We start from the raw sequence: 17683 nt of genomic DNA, 5'->3' as shown, positions 1-17683 counted from the left end.
CGCGGCTGCGTTTGACGGCATGGCGGTTGAACACCGGATCCTAAAGGAAAAGGGTATTCTGGAAGAAGTCATTCCTACGCTTATTAAGGCCAGGAAAGATGTTACGGCAACGCATTATCACCGCATATGGCGGAAATATGTTGCATGGTGCGAGGCCAATAAGGCCCCAACAGAGGAATTTCAACTAGGTCGATTTCTGCATTTCCTGCAAGCTGGAGTGGATATGGGCCTAAAACTAGGCTCCATTAAAGTACAGATCTCGGCTCTGTCGATTTTCTTTCAAAAAGAACTAGCTTCAGTACCTGAAGTTCAGACATTTGTGAAAGGAGTGCTGCATATTCAGCCCCCATTTGTGCCTCTTGTGGCACCTTGGGATCTCAACGTGATGTTGAGTTTCTTAAAATCACATTGGTTTGAGCCACTAAAAACCGTGGATCTGAAATATCTCACGTGGAAAGTGGTCATGTTATTAGCCTTGGCTTCAGCCAGGCGAGTGTCAGAATTGGCGGCTTTATCATGTAAAAGCCCTTATCTGATTTTCCATATGGATAGGGCAGAGTTGAGGACTCGTCCCCAATTTCTCCTTAAGGTGGTGTCAGCGTTTCACCTGAACCAGCCTATTGTGGTGCCGGCGGCTACTAGTGAATTGGAGGACTCCAAGTTGCTAGACGTTGTCAGGGCCCTGAAAATATATGTTTCCAGGACGGCTGGAGTCAGAAAATCTGACTCGCTGTTTATCCTGTATGCACCCAACAAGCTGGGTGCTCCTGCTTCTAAGCAGTCTATTGCTCGCTGGATTTGTAGTACAATTCAGCTTGCACATTCTGTGGCAGGCATACCACAGCCAAAATCTGTAAATGCCCATTCCACAAGGAAGGTGGGCTCATCTTGGGCGGCTGCCCGAGAGGTCTCGGCTTTACAACTTTGCCGAGCAGCTACTTGGTCAGGGGCAAACACGTTTGCAAAATTCTACAAATTTGATACCCTGGCTGAGGAGGACCTGGAGTTCTCTCATTCGGTGCTACAGAGTCATCCGCACTCTCCCGCCCGTTTGGGAGCTTTGGTATAATCCCCATGGTCCTTACGGAGTTCCCAGCATCCACTAGGACGTCAGAGAAAATAAGAATTTACTCACCGGTAATTCTATTTCTCGTAGTCCGTAGTGGATGCTGGGCGCCCATCCCAAGTGCGGATTGTCTGCAACACTTGTAAATAGTTATTGTTAACTAAAGGGTTATTGTTGAGCCATCTGTTGAGAGGCTCAGTTGTTTTTCATACTGTCAAACTGGATATAGTATCACGAGTTATACAGTGTGATTGGTGTGGCTGGTATGAGTCTTACCCGGGATTCTAAATTCTTCCTTATTATGTCAGCTCGTCCGGGCACAGTGTCCTAACTGAGGCTTGGAGGAGGGTCATAGTGGGAGGAGCCAGTGCACACCAGGTAGTCATAAATCTTTCTAGAGTGACCAGCCTCCTTCGGAGCCCGCTATTCCCCCATGGTCCTTACGGAGTTCCCAGCATCCACTACGGACTACGAGAAATAGAATTACCGGTGAGTAAATTCTTATTTTTATACCACTACAATTAGGAACTGATTGGTTGGTGCTTCATCTCTCTCCAAGATTTGATAAGTCTCCCTCAATGGCTTTTGATCTATTGGATCGCTCAAAAATGGTGACTTTAGTATTTGATGTATCTTCAGTAATTATTATGAAATTGTACTGATCTTTGTGTTATTTTCCTGTCACAGATTGGTTGTGACCGCAGTAAAAACCTTGTGGACATTTGTGGAAAGAAGAAGTTTGAGGCATCAATATGTGATGCTATGTCATTACCTTTCAGAAGCGGCTCATTTGATGCCTGTATTTCCATAGCAGTGATCCACCATTTTGCCACAGAGGTAAGTGGGATAAGTGTTCCTATTAGAGCAATCTTGGCAGTTTCACTAGGAATTAGTGATATTACTGAGACATACTGAGGAAGCCTGTTCATTAATATGTGTTTAGTCCACAAAATGGCTTCTTCCATTATATGTAGGCAACGGGGATTCACGTGAAACATCATACTCTGTTTCCCTTGAAATAATTGCTAAAACATGCCTTAATTCAGTAACAGCATTGAGCTATTAATATGGACTATGTCATCCCCCAACAATAAGATCAGTCTGCCTCCATTACCTTCCTCTTGCATGCTTCTTAATTTTCATGTCTGTCCACTCTATCAGATTGTCTCTGTTTTTATTATGACTCTCGAGAAGCAGCTATTCAATTGTCCACAAAATATTATACTCGATAATTCTCCATAGGTTTAATGGGGATTTATTTTCACCACTTCCTGAGCAGGTGAAAAGTTGTTGAAAATCACTATTTTGAGGTAAAAATGGACTTGGGGCCTAATTCAGACTGGATCGCTGCAGCGGCAGTGATCGCAGTTTGGATTTTTTTGTGGAGTGCGGCCGCGCACCCCGGAAGCCCAGTGAGATGCTAAAAGCATCTCTGGGCTGCGATCGCCTCTGCCTGATTGACAGGCAGAGGCGGTGAGGGGGCGTGCCAAACGGCGTTAGAACTCTGTTGGCGGGGCGCGGTCCGGACAATGGAGGTGTGTCCAGACCGTTGGGGGGGGGAGGGCCGCAGCGGCTCCATGATGTCACACGCAGCCACTGCGACCCGGGACATGGCGAGTAGCGGCCTGCCAGCATGCAGGAGCTGCACTGGCAGGGAGCTACTCAACGGGTGCAAAAGCATTGCCGCCGTGCAATGCTTTTTGTACCTGTGGGGGCACAGGGCCTGACATGCGGGCCAGACTAACCCTGTGTTGGGCCTCCTCCCGCATGTCATGAGTAAATGATCGTAGATGTGATAAATTTAGCACAGCTACATTCAGAACTAAATGAACCCCATGGTTCATAAGACCTTGGTCACCCCCTTTAATGACTAATTAGGCATGTTGAATTTTTTAATTGGACAATAATGACATGTAATTTTTGGGGTGAAAAAAATGCAAAGTGCAGGAAAATGGGTTTAAAGATGTGGGACAGGTATATTAGGTATTAATTTACCAAAACTGCTCTTTGGATTTCTGGCGCTGGATCACTGACAGTTGACATCCCAAAGGTGAGTATTGGAATACGGGTTAGGCTTAGGGGTGGTGGGGGGGGATTGGGGTTAGGCACTGGGGTGGGAGGGGTAAGGCTTTGGCAATGGGGGGGGGGGTTTAGCCCTAGCGTCTACCCCCCGAGGGTTAGCCGTAGCCGACACCCCCCAGGGGGAGGGGATAGAAATACTTTCCCCTTCCTATGTCAGGATCTTCATTGTCAGGATGATGCAGCATCCAGCCACTGGGATATAGTATGTATTCTGTATTTTTGAGTGCTATATGAATGGGAAAGGTGTTTTTAAGCTTACAGGTGGGAGTAATTGGTGGTGTTCTAATATTTTTTAAAAGCCCCCTCAAAATGACACAAAAACCTACTAATTGGCATTTTTAAGCACCCCTAATTTAATAAGCAAACTTATTTTGCAAAACAATACTTGCTTTCTATCAATTTTTTAATGTTTTAGGTATAATGCTTATAACAGTATTTGACACATTTTAAGAACCCCCAAAACTCTTTTTATGACCACTAATAGACTTCTATACTGTTATCTTATATAAGTTTTCCTTTTTTTGAGGTACGGATGAGGTCACGCTCGTTGCCGTTATGCGTATGCACGGGCAAAAGCGCTGTGGCAAGGCGCGTATGCACCACACTGCAAGTGAATGCAGCTGGTGATTGAACCCTAAGTCTATGGCATGCATGTGCGTATGCATGCGTGTATAATAGATGCGGACACACTACTCGCACCTTCGCTGTGAGCGGGGCTACGTCTGTACAGGCAAATTCCGTTTTTGAACATTAATTGGATTGTGCGAAAAACGGGCGTGCACATACAGGTAATAAGCAGACCATTCGGGCGATATGTGCATTACATTAACGCGAGCTAACGCTTTATCGCGTCTAATTGAATTCCCCTCTTAATGATCCTGCATAGTCATACTTCTAACCCTGTACACCACCTTATGTGCAGATACGAGGCCTGGTCACAAATGCAACTTGTTGTTCTCCGCTTGCAACAGGATTAAGTGTTCTGAAGGTTTAAGTTCCCATAGTAGTTACATAGGGACCAGTGACATGCAGTGAGGTCTTTGGCTGGGGAGGCGTGATATATATATATATATATATATATATATAAAATCACAATCAGATCTCAGTCCATTTTTGCACCGCCCTGCAGCCCATCATAGCTGTGCGCAGATCATTTTATTAGGGGGTGCACTGCCAGAGAGGCATGTCTAGCACAGTCTTTTGTGCGTGTCTAGCACCACCCAGGGACATGTCTTGCACTGTTTTACATTCTCTCAGTAAAATCACATGGCTTAATCTAATTTGTCCCTAGTTCCTAATATTACAAGTAGATATAATACACCCCAGAGAAATAAAATGAAACATAATGGTGCGACCACCAGCTTGTACGGACTGTCTGCTGCGGCATAACCCTGAGACCTGGCTGCCGCTGCACCCTATCTCTGCTTACACTTTCCCAACCTATTCCTGACCCAATGGTGGAACAAGAGTGTGATGGGCCTAGGTGCATATGCGTTCCCCTACCCCCCACACACTCCCCACCCCTTGCACCCCCCAGCACCTACACCCTGATTTTGAGTGGGTCATTCTGAAAAGTACGGGAGATTTAGGGGGCCGAACATTGGAGTTTTAATATATAATATATGGTTTTAAAATGTAAACATGTGCCATCAAAGACACATTGGCCTCTTTATATGTGATCAGACCCCTCCTCTGCAGGACACCAGCATTTGTCACATATGTCCCCATGCTCACCAGCTACTGACAGTAGTGCCCCTTATTCACATTACGCTACACAGTATGAGCCGAAATTCACATTACACCACAGGTATGAGCCAAAATTCACATTACGCCACACGGTATGAGCCGAAATTCACATTACACCACACAGTATAAGCCGAAATTCACATTACACCACACAGTATGAGACGAAATTCACATTACACCACACAGTATGAGACGAAATTCACATTATACCACTCAGTATGAGACGAAATTCACATTACGCCACACAGTTTGAGCCGAAATTCACATTACCCCACATAGTATGAGACGAAATTCACATTATACTGCACAGTATGAGATGAAATTCACATTATACCACATAGTATGTGCAAAAACTCACATTACGCCACACAGTATGAGCCAAAATTCACATTATGCCACACAGTATGAGCCAAAATTTACAGTATACCACACAGTATGAGCCAAAATTCACATTATGCCACACAGTATGAGCCAAAATTTACATTATACCACACAGTATGAGCCGGAATTCACATTATGCCACACAGTATGAGCCAAAATTTACATTATACCACACAGTATGAGCCGGAATTCACATTACACCACACAGTATGAGCCAGAATTCACATTAAACCACACAGTATGAGCCAAAATTCACATTACATCACACAGTATGAGACGAAATTCACATTATACCACACAGTATGAGACGAAATTCACATTAAGCCACACAGTATGAGCTGAAATTCACATTAGGCCACACAGTATAAGTTTCCCCCTGCATCTCCACATCATCTCCTCCCTGTGTTGCCTCTCAGCAATACCATCTCCCCCCGTGTCGTTTCCCAGCACAACATCATCTCCCAACTGTGTGTATCTGCTATGCAATCATGTTCCGCCTGTGTCTCTCACCACCCTCTTCATTCACTCTGTGTCAAATAGCCCCCCCACTTCAGTCTGTGTCGTCCCCCCACCCCTTCATTCTGTTTCTCTGCCCCCCTTCTTCTATGTCTCTCAGTGTGTGTATCACAAACCCCTTCTATGTCTCTGTGTCTCCTTCAGCCGCCCTCACCTTCTGGGAGCCAGGAGCAGGTCGACGATGAGGCCAGCACAATGGTGGGTGGTCAGTGGGGGTGCGGCTCCAGGGTGGTGGGAGGTGCGGTTACAATGCTCTGGCCGGTATGCCACTGAGGGTCAAGGTCATTTGGACCGGATTAATCCTCCCCTGCGCACCACACTACAGTGATGAAACAGAAAATAAACGTGAGCTTCCGGAAGCAATGGCTACTGGGAGCTGTAGTTTATTTTCCGTTTCATTACTGTAGTGTCACTGCCGGCTCCTACTGAGATTAAAATCATGTCGCGGGGCCCCCTCGCACTCACGCGGTTCCGTAATCCGAGTCAGGATGTCAGGAAGTGATCAAGCCCGAGTAAGGGAGAAACGCGTCTTCCGTCAGCAGTGTCAGTTCCCTCACCGTCTACCCTGGATACAGGCCTTGCCGCACTGGACCTCACAGATCGCTGCCCGGCCTGCTGACATCAATCCTGACTCGGATTACGGATCCCTGCACCGCCGGTGACGCTGACATCGGCCTCCGCTGAACTTTCCACGGGCCATGCCGCACCAACGGGCATTGCGCTTCACAGACCGCCGCTTGTTTTTTTAGCAATAGCCCCTAATCATCTATACAGGATATGGGGTAATGTTTACCTTTATGTCTAATATTTTATGCTAATTTACTACTTTTAGGGATATACAACAGGCTACCTGCCATCTCTTTCCAAGGCTGCATATTTACTACGAACCTGACAGCCATTTATAATAGTTATTTTTTCCTATACAGGGTGCATTATCTGATTTGGATATGTGATTATAACATTATTACCTATTATGCTACCTTGTTATTTTTTCAGATTCATCCATTTAAGTAGTTGTCAGCAGGCGGGTTAGGCCATATTGTGCTTCTGTGAGGTGTCATTTAACAATAGGGTTTGCCTATTTCATAGGCATTAAATACTTGATATTGACCTTTCCCTTTTTCTTGTGCCTATGTCCAGCCACCCAATATCCCACCTACCGTGCCTTAAGATCAAGTCTTTGACAAAATAATTATGTGATGTATATGTATCTACCTTGACAATTCACATCTCCTTTCTTTGCTCTACGTTTTCTATTTTTCCACTATATTTTCTGGACTCTCACCAGCGATCCATTGGTTAATGGGTGGTTTCGCCCTGCATATCTTTGCCTAACGCTGGCAGCAGAACCATCTAAAGAAATGTTTTTCCTTTTCATTTATCTTATCCTAAATTGCTTCTCCTTGTTCATATCTTTGATATTTGCTCCTGTGAACTCTCATCAGTGATCCCGGAGTAACGAAGGAAATTGTTCCTCTACTATCACACCACACTGTAAACGCCCGATTCTGTCCGATCTTGGAAGCGAAGCAGTGTTGGGCCTGGCCAGTACTGGGTTGGGTGACCTCCTAGGAATACCCGGTTTAGTAGAGGCCTGAGAGACGGTACACTCTGTGCCTAACGCTGACAACAGATTCACAATCTGTTCTTATTATACTTTCATCTCTCTGAATGATCTGATATTTGCCCCTTAACAATCTTTTATATTAACTCACCTTACATAGGCACTGGTTTATATGTGTTATCCACTTATTGCAATATTTATCTACATTTGTAGACTTATGTATTGACACTCATTATATTCCGTACCTTGTGGTCTACCCATTTAGGGCTGATTCTCATATTAATTCATGAGTTAATAGACCATTTATTTGTGGAGCCTTTTTAGTATTTTGTTTATATGTTATTTGTCATTTGCTGTTGTCATGTTTGTCCAGGATGCATCAATTGCTCTAATTTAACAATGTACCAATAAAGCTTCTATGTTTTAAATAATTTCTCTCAATACTATAGTCGTTTTCTGACTTATTCTAAGAGTGTACCCACAAAAGAGTCTTCTTTTTCTCCTTTGTGTAACTATACTTACTCTACTGACTCGGGGTGCACCACCAATATATGCATTTATAGGAATTTATCCTCTATATATGTCTAATAATTTTGGTTTCTTATGCTGGTAAGCATAACATTTTTGATTTAGTGCAGTATCCCCTCAGTTCTCAATGCTCAATACAAAGCTGATTACCACATGCCAAGGATATTTCTTCAATGGGTTCTGGGTCTGACCGTTGTACCGAGTTCAGCGGAACTGCACTGCTCATGAATGTCAGAAGTTCTACGGGGTCATGCAATGGAACACCTTCCGGGGTTTCCAGCCCTTCTGTCACAGACAAGTCCTGTTCTTCCTCAGGAATTTGTGCAGTACAGTGCTTGTGTTGATCACGAGACGTGGCACTGACCGGTTACCCCTGAGTCTCGGCGAACTTCATAAGTATATCACTCACCTTCCGGTACATACACTGATCACAATGTAAGGAAAAGGTTCTCACATGGTATCCATTTTGCTATAGTGATGATTCTGCTTCCTCCTGACAATATCTCCCACTTTTAGAGGCGCAGGCTGGATATGTGCATTGTAGTCCCTCTCTTGACGCTGGTGAACAATGTCTACTCTCTTTTCTACGATGACTCGAGCTGTTTTGATACTCCGTTGATGCTCACGGAACCCAGTCAGTTTGAAGCTTTTCAGGATGGGTCGCTGGGGAATTCAACTCCAAATATTGGGGTAGTTTGCCCTTTCGGCCAAACATGAGATAACAAGGTGTAAATCCCGTGGAACAGTGTTCAGTATTATTATACAGGTAAGTGAGCTCAGGCAATAGGGTTGGCCTTTCGGCCAGATCTTCCCATGATACACTTCTTAACATTTCAATAATAGTTTGATTAGCTCGCTCACACAGTCCGTTCCCCTGTGGATGGTAAGCCGTGGTTCTAATTTTGCGGCAACCATAGTAAGAGCAAAGTTCATAGAACAGTTGCGACTCGAAGGCAGGGCCTTGGTCGGTGAGAATACAGTCTGGATACCCATATGGTCTAACAAAGGGTTTGAGAAACAGTTTGGCTTTGGACTTCGTGGTGAGATTATTTGCTGGAACCACCACCAGGAACTTACTGTAATGATCGGTCACAGTCAGAGCATAGTGATAACCGCTGGTACTGGGCTCAAGTTTAACATGGTCCATAGCGATGATCTGCAATGAGTATTGACTCTTGATCATGTGTAGAGGGTCCTTCTGATTAAGATTAGGATGTCTCTTAAGGTTGCATGGCACACAGTCATGGCACCATTCCTCGATGTCATCCCTCGTGCCAGTTCAGAAATATCTTCTCCTTAATACTGCTTCCTTTTTTTGGGTGCCAAAGTGCCCCGATTTATCATGGTAGGCTTCAAGCTGGAGAGTGGCCCTATATCTTGGAATTATAACTTGAGTAATAGTCTGATGAGTTCTGGGGTCTATGCTAATGCGCACTAGATGGCCACAGTTCAGTTCAGTTGAATGCGGTCATGATACCTCAACAATTTCACTAGCTCCGGATCCAATTCGGCTTGTTGGCTTTTGTTCAACTGGCACTGCTGTCGTTAGTAAGGCCATAAGTTCTTTCAACACTGGACTTTGCTGCTGGATTCCTGCCCAGTCAATAGTGGAGGTGTCACACTGAAGGCCCTCAGAATGCATATTGGTTGACACAGACAAGGAGTCTGAAGTGACAGTCCTCTCCATTCTCGAGGGTTTGAACAATGGAATCTAAACATCTTCGTTTACATCCCTACTTTCCTCAGCCACATCTGTAGTGGGTAGCCGGGACAGGGCGTCAGCATTACCGTTTGACTTTCCACTTCTATAAGACACAGTGTAACTGAAATTGGCCAGACGGGATACCCATCTCTGTGCAAGTGCTCCTAATTGAGCAGTATCTTTATGAGCCAAAGGATTATTATCTGTCATGATGATAAACGGTGTGGCAGCTAGATAGTCTTTAAAATTTTCCGTGATAGCATAGACGAGAGCAAACAATTCCAACTTAAAGGTGCTGTGATTTTCACCATTCCGCTTAGTCCTGCGCAGGCCCCTACTGCCGTATGCACTAACTCTCATGCCTGTCCTGTCGCCGAGAGAGCACAGTCCCCGGTGACTGACGTCAGTATACACCTGAAAGGGTTTGTCATTCGGGGTAGGCAGGTAAAGGAGCTTTGGTCACTGAAGTCTTCAGCTTGTCAAAAGCCAGTTGTTGTTCTTTGCCCCAGTTAACAAAATAGTTCCTTTCAAGGTCAGATCTGCCCCTTAAGAGTTCATGTAATGGGGCGGCCACTTCGGCAAAATGTTCTATGAAGCGTCGGTAGTAGGCTACAAATCCCAGAAAGCTTCAAACGTCTCGGACTGTTCTTGGTACCCGTCCAACCCAGAACAACTTGGATTTTTTTCCAGGTCAGGCATCACTCCTTCGGCGCTGACAACATGACAAGATACTGTATTTCTGGCTTGAGTAGATGACATTTTGCTGGCTTGAGTTTCAGCCCGGATTTGGCTAATAATCTGAACACTTCCTCCAAGTGCTGCAAGTGCTCTTCATAATTTTTTGAAAAGATGATTACATCAACAAGATACAGCAATACCGTTTTGAAATTGTGGTGCCCAATGCAGTGTTCTATAACCCGTTGGAATGTAACTGGTGCATTACAGAGCCCGAAGGGCATCCTCTCGAATTCAAATAAGCCAATTGGGGTCGTGAAAGCTGTTTTCTCCCTATCCTCAGTATCCACTGGTAAGATGTAGCGTGGAGAAGAATGCCGCCATCTTCAGGGTTGTCAAGGACTCTTCAATTTGAAGGAGTGGATAGGCGTCTTTGTGTGTCACGGCATTTAATTTGCGATAGTCTATGCAAAAAAAAGACTGCCATCTAAGAATCACCACCGGGGCCGCCCAGGGGCTGTAGCTTTCACGAAATAAGTCCAGCTTCCTGCATCTCTGCGATCATGTTTCGTACAGGCTGATACAGTCCTGGCGGTAAAGGCCGGTGTCGCTCTTTAATTGGAGGAGTTGTTCCTGTAGGGATATGGTGATACACTTTCTCTGCCTTCCCGAAGTCGAAAGGATACTGACTAAAAGCCGCAGTGTTCCTGCGTACCACCTGCAGCACACCTTCTCTCTTGTGATCGGGAGTATCCGCATCACCAATTTGTATCTCGGCCCACCATGAAGTCTCATCGATTATCTCCAGCGGTTCTCCCGCTGCCACCCCATTCTTGGCCATAGTCACACCTTGTCCCACAATGTCCTGAAAGTCTACTTGGCTTACTTTTGCCACTGGGTAATGCTTGTAGAGTCATATGGGGTAATTATGCGGATTGAGTAGGCGCACAGGCACTCTTCTATGTTTTACGGTTGCCAATGTTCTCGACATAGCAAAGGGTTGTTGTCCATCATAGTCGTAGGATTCTATCAAGGCCTCATAGTCACATCCAAGGGGGCCAATCTTCATCTTACACCAGACCATATGCTTGAAGTTGGGCTTTAACAGGACAGGCTGCCGATCTGTGATTCTAGCCTTCCCGATCTCGCCCCGGCCATTAGTAAATCTCCTCTGCTTCTCTAGCAATTGTACCATCTGTTGTAAAGCCTTTTGCTCCCTAGGAGTAGTGGTCCTCCTTTCACTGCGCAGAGCTTCTACCAACTCATCGGGGCACTTCCTCAGGACATTCATGCCCAAGATCACAGGAGGTAGGTGTATGTTAGATGTAGTGGTAACTAGACACCCCTGTCTATACAACTTGGCTTTACCAATCACCAGATCCGGTTCCCAATAACCTCGATATGCAATCGGCTGTTCGTTGCTGGCCAGTAGATGGAGCCAGGTAACTGGTGGAGTCACAATAGCAGTTTCTTCCCAGTGCTGGAGAAACTCTGCGAGTCGAATGGTCGACACTTGAGAGCCAGTGTCCAGAAGCGCTATTATTTTCACTTCATTGACCCGAATCTTCAGATGTGGACATTCACCAAAGTACCTGGGCCACCACTCCTGTGACGATGGACCTATTAATGAGTTTCCTCCTGAGGGTCGGCCCCTTGCCTCGGGGTCTCTCGGTTTAAATTAACATTAGGACAATTTCTCTCAATATGTCCACTCTGATGACAACCTCTGCAAATTGGCCTCCCCTGAGATTTGAATTGATCGGTCATCCATTGTCCTGATTCCCTGGGTACATCCCAACGAGGGTGACTCCTTTCACTGCGCCCTTGGCGCCAATCCCGGCGTTGGCCTTGATCTTGTCCTCGGCTGAGCTCTTCCAACCTTTGATCCATCCGAGCCAGCTTTAGTGTTAGTTCTGTAAGCTTGCTTCCAAGAAGGCTTACAGGATCCGACCCAATTGGTGTTTGGGCCTGTTGGAGGACTGCTTCTCTCTGTCAAGGTTTCAAGCCTGCTGCACGGTTTAGTGTCATTGGACCCTTTATCCTCAAGTTTTTCAGATGATATGTCATCCTCGGCATCATCACTTTGATTCAATCCGAGTATTTGCAAAACGTTTTCCTTAAACTCGGAGAAGGAGCTATTTGGCTGTTGCCATTTCCACATTCGCTGATGTGAACGAATTGCTTCCCCCTGTGCTCCTTCTGTATATATATACAGTATAAATAAGGCACTCCACAGTAAATATGCAAGGGGAGAAGGTTCTTTTGGTGGGATGCCACACAAGATCGATAGCAGTACCATGGATGCCAGAGGCTGATTGACAGGCTGCGGTTGTTTGGGGTTGACAACAATCGGGATCCCAGAAAACGGGGGCGTGTGGCCCCCAGTTTCTGGGTATGCTGAAGCCAGTAGCTACGTCCTTGGACACAGCTTCACTGTCTTCAGCAGTGTGAATTCCCCCGGCCACCCTGAGTAACCTGATTGCAGCAGTGGATCGGAGAACCTGACAAGAATCAAGACGCCCCCTGTGGCATTAGCATATTGTCACACAGATGCTACGTACAAAGGGCCTAATTCAGACCTGGTCGCAACAGCAAACTTTTTCTCTAAACAATGCTGCACTGCAGGTGAGGCAGATATAACATGTGCAGAGAGAGTTACATTTGGGTGGGGTGTGTTCAAACTGAAATCTAAATTGCAGTGTAAAAATAAAGCAGCCAATATTTACCCTGCACAGAAACAAAATGACCCACCCAAATCTAACTCTCTACGTGTTACATCTGCCCCACCTGCAGTGCACATGGTTTTGGCCATTAGAGAAAGATATTGCTTTTGCGTTCAGGTCTAAATTAGGCCCAAAGACACAGGGGCAGTGTGATTTGCGAACATCTCTGAATATGGCACAGTGGGGGTCATTCCGAGTTGATGCTCACTAGCAGTTTTTAGCAGCCGTGCAAACACTATGCCGCTGCCCACTGGGAGTGTATTTTAGTTTAGCAGAAGTGCGAACGGTTGTTTCGCAGAGCGCCTGCAAATATTTTTTGTGTAGTTTCAGAGTAGCTCAAAACCTACTCAGCGCTTGTGATCACGTCAGACTATTCAGTTCCGGATTTGACGTCGCATACCCGCCCAGCGTTCGCCCAGCCACACCTGCATTTTCCCTGGTACGCCTGCATTTTTCCAAACACTCCCTGAAAACGGTGAAGTCGCCACACAGAAACGCCCACTTCATGTCAATCACTCTGCGACAACCAGTGCGACTGAAATGCATCGCTACAGCCTGTGCAAAACTGCATCGTTTGTTGTGCCCGTACGTCGCGCGTGCGCATTGCGCCACATACGCATGCGCAGAATTGACGATTTTTAGCCTGATCACTGCGCTGCGAACAAATGCAGCTAGCGATCAACTCGGAATGACCACCAGTGTTACTAATAAAGGTTCATTTACAATGTGAAGAAAAAGACACACAAGGAAAATTATAGTTTTTATTACATTTAAAATAATACACATCATCGCCTTCCACTTTAATAGATCAGATGGGAATACACTTGTTCATATCACTGTAATAATATTGCGAATAGATCGAAGCACCAACAGTACTATAGTATTAGCATAAATGGGAGGGGTTCAGATGCGTTCAGCCAATCCGCAGCGGTCACCGATCGTATTTTCCTCTGTACCTGTGCCCCATAAATGATAGATGTACAATAATATCTGCATTTTAGCTACATTTCCTTTGATTAATAGTAAGCGTCTGATAATGTATTTGAAGACAAAAGGACACTTACAAAACTGTTCTTTTTTCCTTAGGAAAGAAGATTGGCAGCTATACTGGAGATAACGCGTCTGCTTAAAACTGGAGGGAGAGCTCTTATTTATGTCTGGGCTATGGAGCAGGAGTACAAAAAGCAGAAATCAAAGTATCTTAAGGGAAGCAAGAGCTCTACCAAGCAGGCATCACTTACAGACGTTCCTGTTACTCCGGATTCTACAGACAGTTTACCCATTCACACTAACAGAACTGCCTTCGATTCTCAGGACCTTCTCGTTCCATGGCATCTGAAAGCAAAGAGTCAAGCTGGAAAATCCGATGCCTCAACAACCTCGGAGGAAGAACAGCAGCTGGCTTCCCGCTCAGTGTATCACCGATATTATCATGTGTTCTGTGAAGGGGAGCTGGAAGCACTGTGTGGAAAACTAAGTGATGTCACAGTCCAGAGCGCCTACCACGACCAGGGAAATTGGTGCGTGGTTTTAGGAAAGTTCTGAAACGTCTGATGTAGGGAACCAGTCTCTCTCCAGCTGTTGCAGAATTACCAGTTCCAGCACACCAGCCAGCCTGCATCAGAGCTATAGGAGAACGTCTGACTGATTTAGCTATTTCATTTTTACATGTTAAGGATTTATTAAAGAGATGCTTGACAGGGTTTGGGTTTCTTATCTTGTGCAATCATTTGTAGAAAGTGTATTACTTTCTGCACACTAGGTGGCGTAATCACACTAAAAATCATTTCCAGATGCCAGAATAACATTTTAGGATCCTCTCTATGGAGTGCAGAGATAGACAACATTTATATTACTAGTTACTGTTAATATTAGATATTCTAATAAGTTTATTTGTAGTACTAATTTAAAAGTTACTAGTATCTTTTATTTTTACCTTTAATTCGCCAATAGCTAAGCCTATTACATTTTTTTTTAATGACATTGTCTTAATTTCACTGGTCAAATAAATGTACAATCATCGTCAGCCATGTACATCTTGAAATAGATAACATCAAAAACATAGGAGAAACATATTTGTATATAAAACCTCCAAAGCCCCTGGTGATTATATTGAATATGGACATAAAGAATATAATGACCGTACATACACGGTTGAGTCACATTATTATGACCACCTCCTACATATGACATCGGCAGCGCGTAGCCCATGAAGTACGTCAGGTGTTGTGCGCTGGCTTGGTGGTATATAAGGTGTGCGATAGGCTGTCTGCACACACGTCTCTCATTGCTGTCATGAGTGAAAGGGGCGATTTATCCCTGTTGTAAAAAAGGGATGATTATCAGCTTTTGGGCCACGGGTGTCAGTATTTCTGAAACAGCGCAGTTTGTGAACTGATCGCGTGCTGCTATGGTGAAGGTGTATCATGACTGGTACATATGGCACCATAGAGAATAACCGACGCGGAAACTGCGGAACGCCACGTGCCATTGATGTGAGAGATGAATTTCGGCTACGAAGGTGCGTGAGGGCCGAACGACGTGCTACAGTGGATCAGCTCACCATCACAATGAACCTGGGGGCTTCCAGACGTGTGTCTAGAACGACAGTTCAGCCCGTCTAGCTGCTGTCCGTGCTGCACACAGCGGTTACTCTGCTATTAGCTGGTGGTCATAATACTGTGACTCGATTGTGTATATTAGTAGCTGTCCTATAAGTAGAGCACACATACAGTACAGTAAGTCTGCACACAGTCCTGTGAGAGGTAGGAGTGCTAAAACCATCTCCTGGGCTTTAAAACAATATCCAAGCATAATTGTACAGGGTATATTAGGAAACCTATTACATTTAAAAAAAAAAAATAATAATTGTTAGGCACCACAATTGATCTCCCCCAGTTCTTCCTTGTGTGACTGCTCCCCATCCTCGGAGGCTCGCGTCCGTGGTCACCAGAACCCAGTCTTGAATGCCGAACCTGCGACCCTTTAGAAGGTGAGCACTCTGCAGCCACCACAGGAGAGACACCCTGGCCCTGGAGGACAGGCTTATTTTCTGATGAATTTGAAGATGGGACCCGGACCACTTGTCCAGAAGGTCCCACTGAAATGTCCTCGCATGAAACCTGCCGAAGGGGATGGCCTCGTAGGTCGCCACCATTTTTCCCAGTACTAGAGTGCATTGATGGACTGACACTCTTTTCAGTTTTAACAGGTTTCTGACCATGTTCTGGAGTTCCTGGGCTTTTTCCATTGGGAGAGAAACCCTCTTTTGTTCCGTGTCCAGAATCATGCCTAAGAAAGATAGCCGAGTCGTTAGAACCAACTGTGACTTTGGTAGATTTAGAATCCAGCCGTGCTGCTGCAGCACTCTCTGGGAGAGTGACACGCTTTTCAGCAACTGATCTCTCGATCTCGCTTTTATCAAGAGATTGTCCAAGTACGGGATAATTGTGACTCCCTGCCTGCGCAGGAGCACCATCATTTCCGCCATTACCTTGGTGAAAATTCTCGAGGCCGTGGAAAGCCCAAACGGCAGCGTCTGAAACTGGTAATGACAGTCCTGTACAGCGAATCTCAGGTACGCCTGATGAGGGGGATATATGGGGACATGAAGGTATGCATCCTTTATGTCTAGTGACACCATAAAATCCCCCCCTTCCAGGCTGGAGATAACTGCCCGGAGCGATTCCATCTTGAATTTGAACTTTTTCAAGTACAGGTTTAGGGATTTTAGATTTAGAATGGGTCTGACTGAGCCATCCGGTTTCGGAACCACAAACAGGGTTGAATAGTACCCCTTCCCCTGTTGAACTATGGGAACCTTGACAATCACTTGCTGTTGATACAGCTTTTGAATTGCAGCTAAAACTATCTCCCTCTCTGGGGGAGAAGCTGGTAAAACCGATTTGAAAAATCGGCGCGGAGGCACCTCTTCGAATTCCAGCTTGTAGCCTTGGGATACAATTTCCATCGCCCAAGGATCCACGTCTGACTGAACCCAGACGTGGCTGAAGAGTCGAAGACGTGCCCCCACTGGCGCGGACTCCCTCAGTGGAGCCCCAGCGTCATGAGGTGGATTTAGTAGAAGCCGGGGAGGACTACTGCTCCTGGGAACTAGCCGTAGCAGGCATTCTTTTCCCTCTACCCTTACCTCTGGCGAGGAAGGAAGAGCCCCGACCTCTTCTGGACTTATGCGACCGAAAGGACTGCATCTGATATTGTGGTGTTTTCTTTTGCTGTGAGGGAACATAAGGTAAAAAATGTAGATTTACCCGCGGTAGCTGTGGAAACCAGGTCCGCGAGACCTTCCCCAAATAAAACCTCACCCTTGTAAGGCAAAACTTCCATATGTCTCTATGAGTCGGCATCACCCGTCCATGGTCGGGTCCACAGGGCTCGCCTAGCAGAAATCGCCATGGCGTTGGCTCTTGAACCTAATAGCCCAACGTCTCTCGAAGCGTCTCTCATATATAAGACTGCGTCTTTAATGTGACCCAAGGTCAGTAAAATGCTATCCCTATCTAGGGTATCAATGTCAGATGACAAGTTATCTGCCCATGCTGCTACTGCGCTACAAACCCAAGCCGACGCTATTGCCGGCCTGAGCAAGGCACCCGTATGTGCATAAATTGATTTTAAGGTAGTTTCCTGTCTGCGATCAGCAGGATCCTTGAGGGCTGCCGTGTCTGGAGACGGTAGCG

The 17683-nt window shown here is 45.6% G+C and overlaps 1 protein-coding gene and 1 pseudogene across 3 annotated transcripts in view; both read left to right on the top strand.

Annotated features, from left to right (window-relative positions):
• Positions 1–14840, top strand: part of ALKBH8 (alkB homolog 8, tRNA methyltransferase) — a 164017-nt gene extending 149177 nt beyond the window's left edge. For 2 of the 3 annotated variants that reach the window (XM_063951575.1, XM_063951576.1), the window contains 2 exons: positions 1754–1903; positions 14070–14839. In XM_063951575.1, coding sequence (XP_063807645.1) covers positions 1754–1903; positions 14070–14528 — 609 coding nt within the window. In that variant the 3' untranslated portion in view covers positions 14529–14839. Of the gene's footprint in view, positions 1–1753; positions 1904–14069 lie in introns of all 3 variants that reach the window. The other variant, XM_063951577.1, reaches the window with a different exon arrangement.
• LOC135052693 (5S ribosomal RNA) lies at positions 7266–7384 on the top strand (annotated as a pseudogene).
• Positions 14841–17683: the final 2843 nt, after the last annotated feature.

This window comes from Pseudophryne corroboree, chromosome 2 (genome assembly GCF_028390025.1).
Source record: "Pseudophryne corroboree isolate aPseCor3 chromosome 2, aPseCor3.hap2, whole genome shotgun sequence".
NCBI lineage: Eukaryota > Metazoa > Chordata > Amphibia > Anura > Myobatrachidae > Pseudophryne > Pseudophryne corroboree.
Note: the sequence above shows the minus strand (reverse complement) of the source record. Positions and strands in the feature narration are given on the sequence as shown.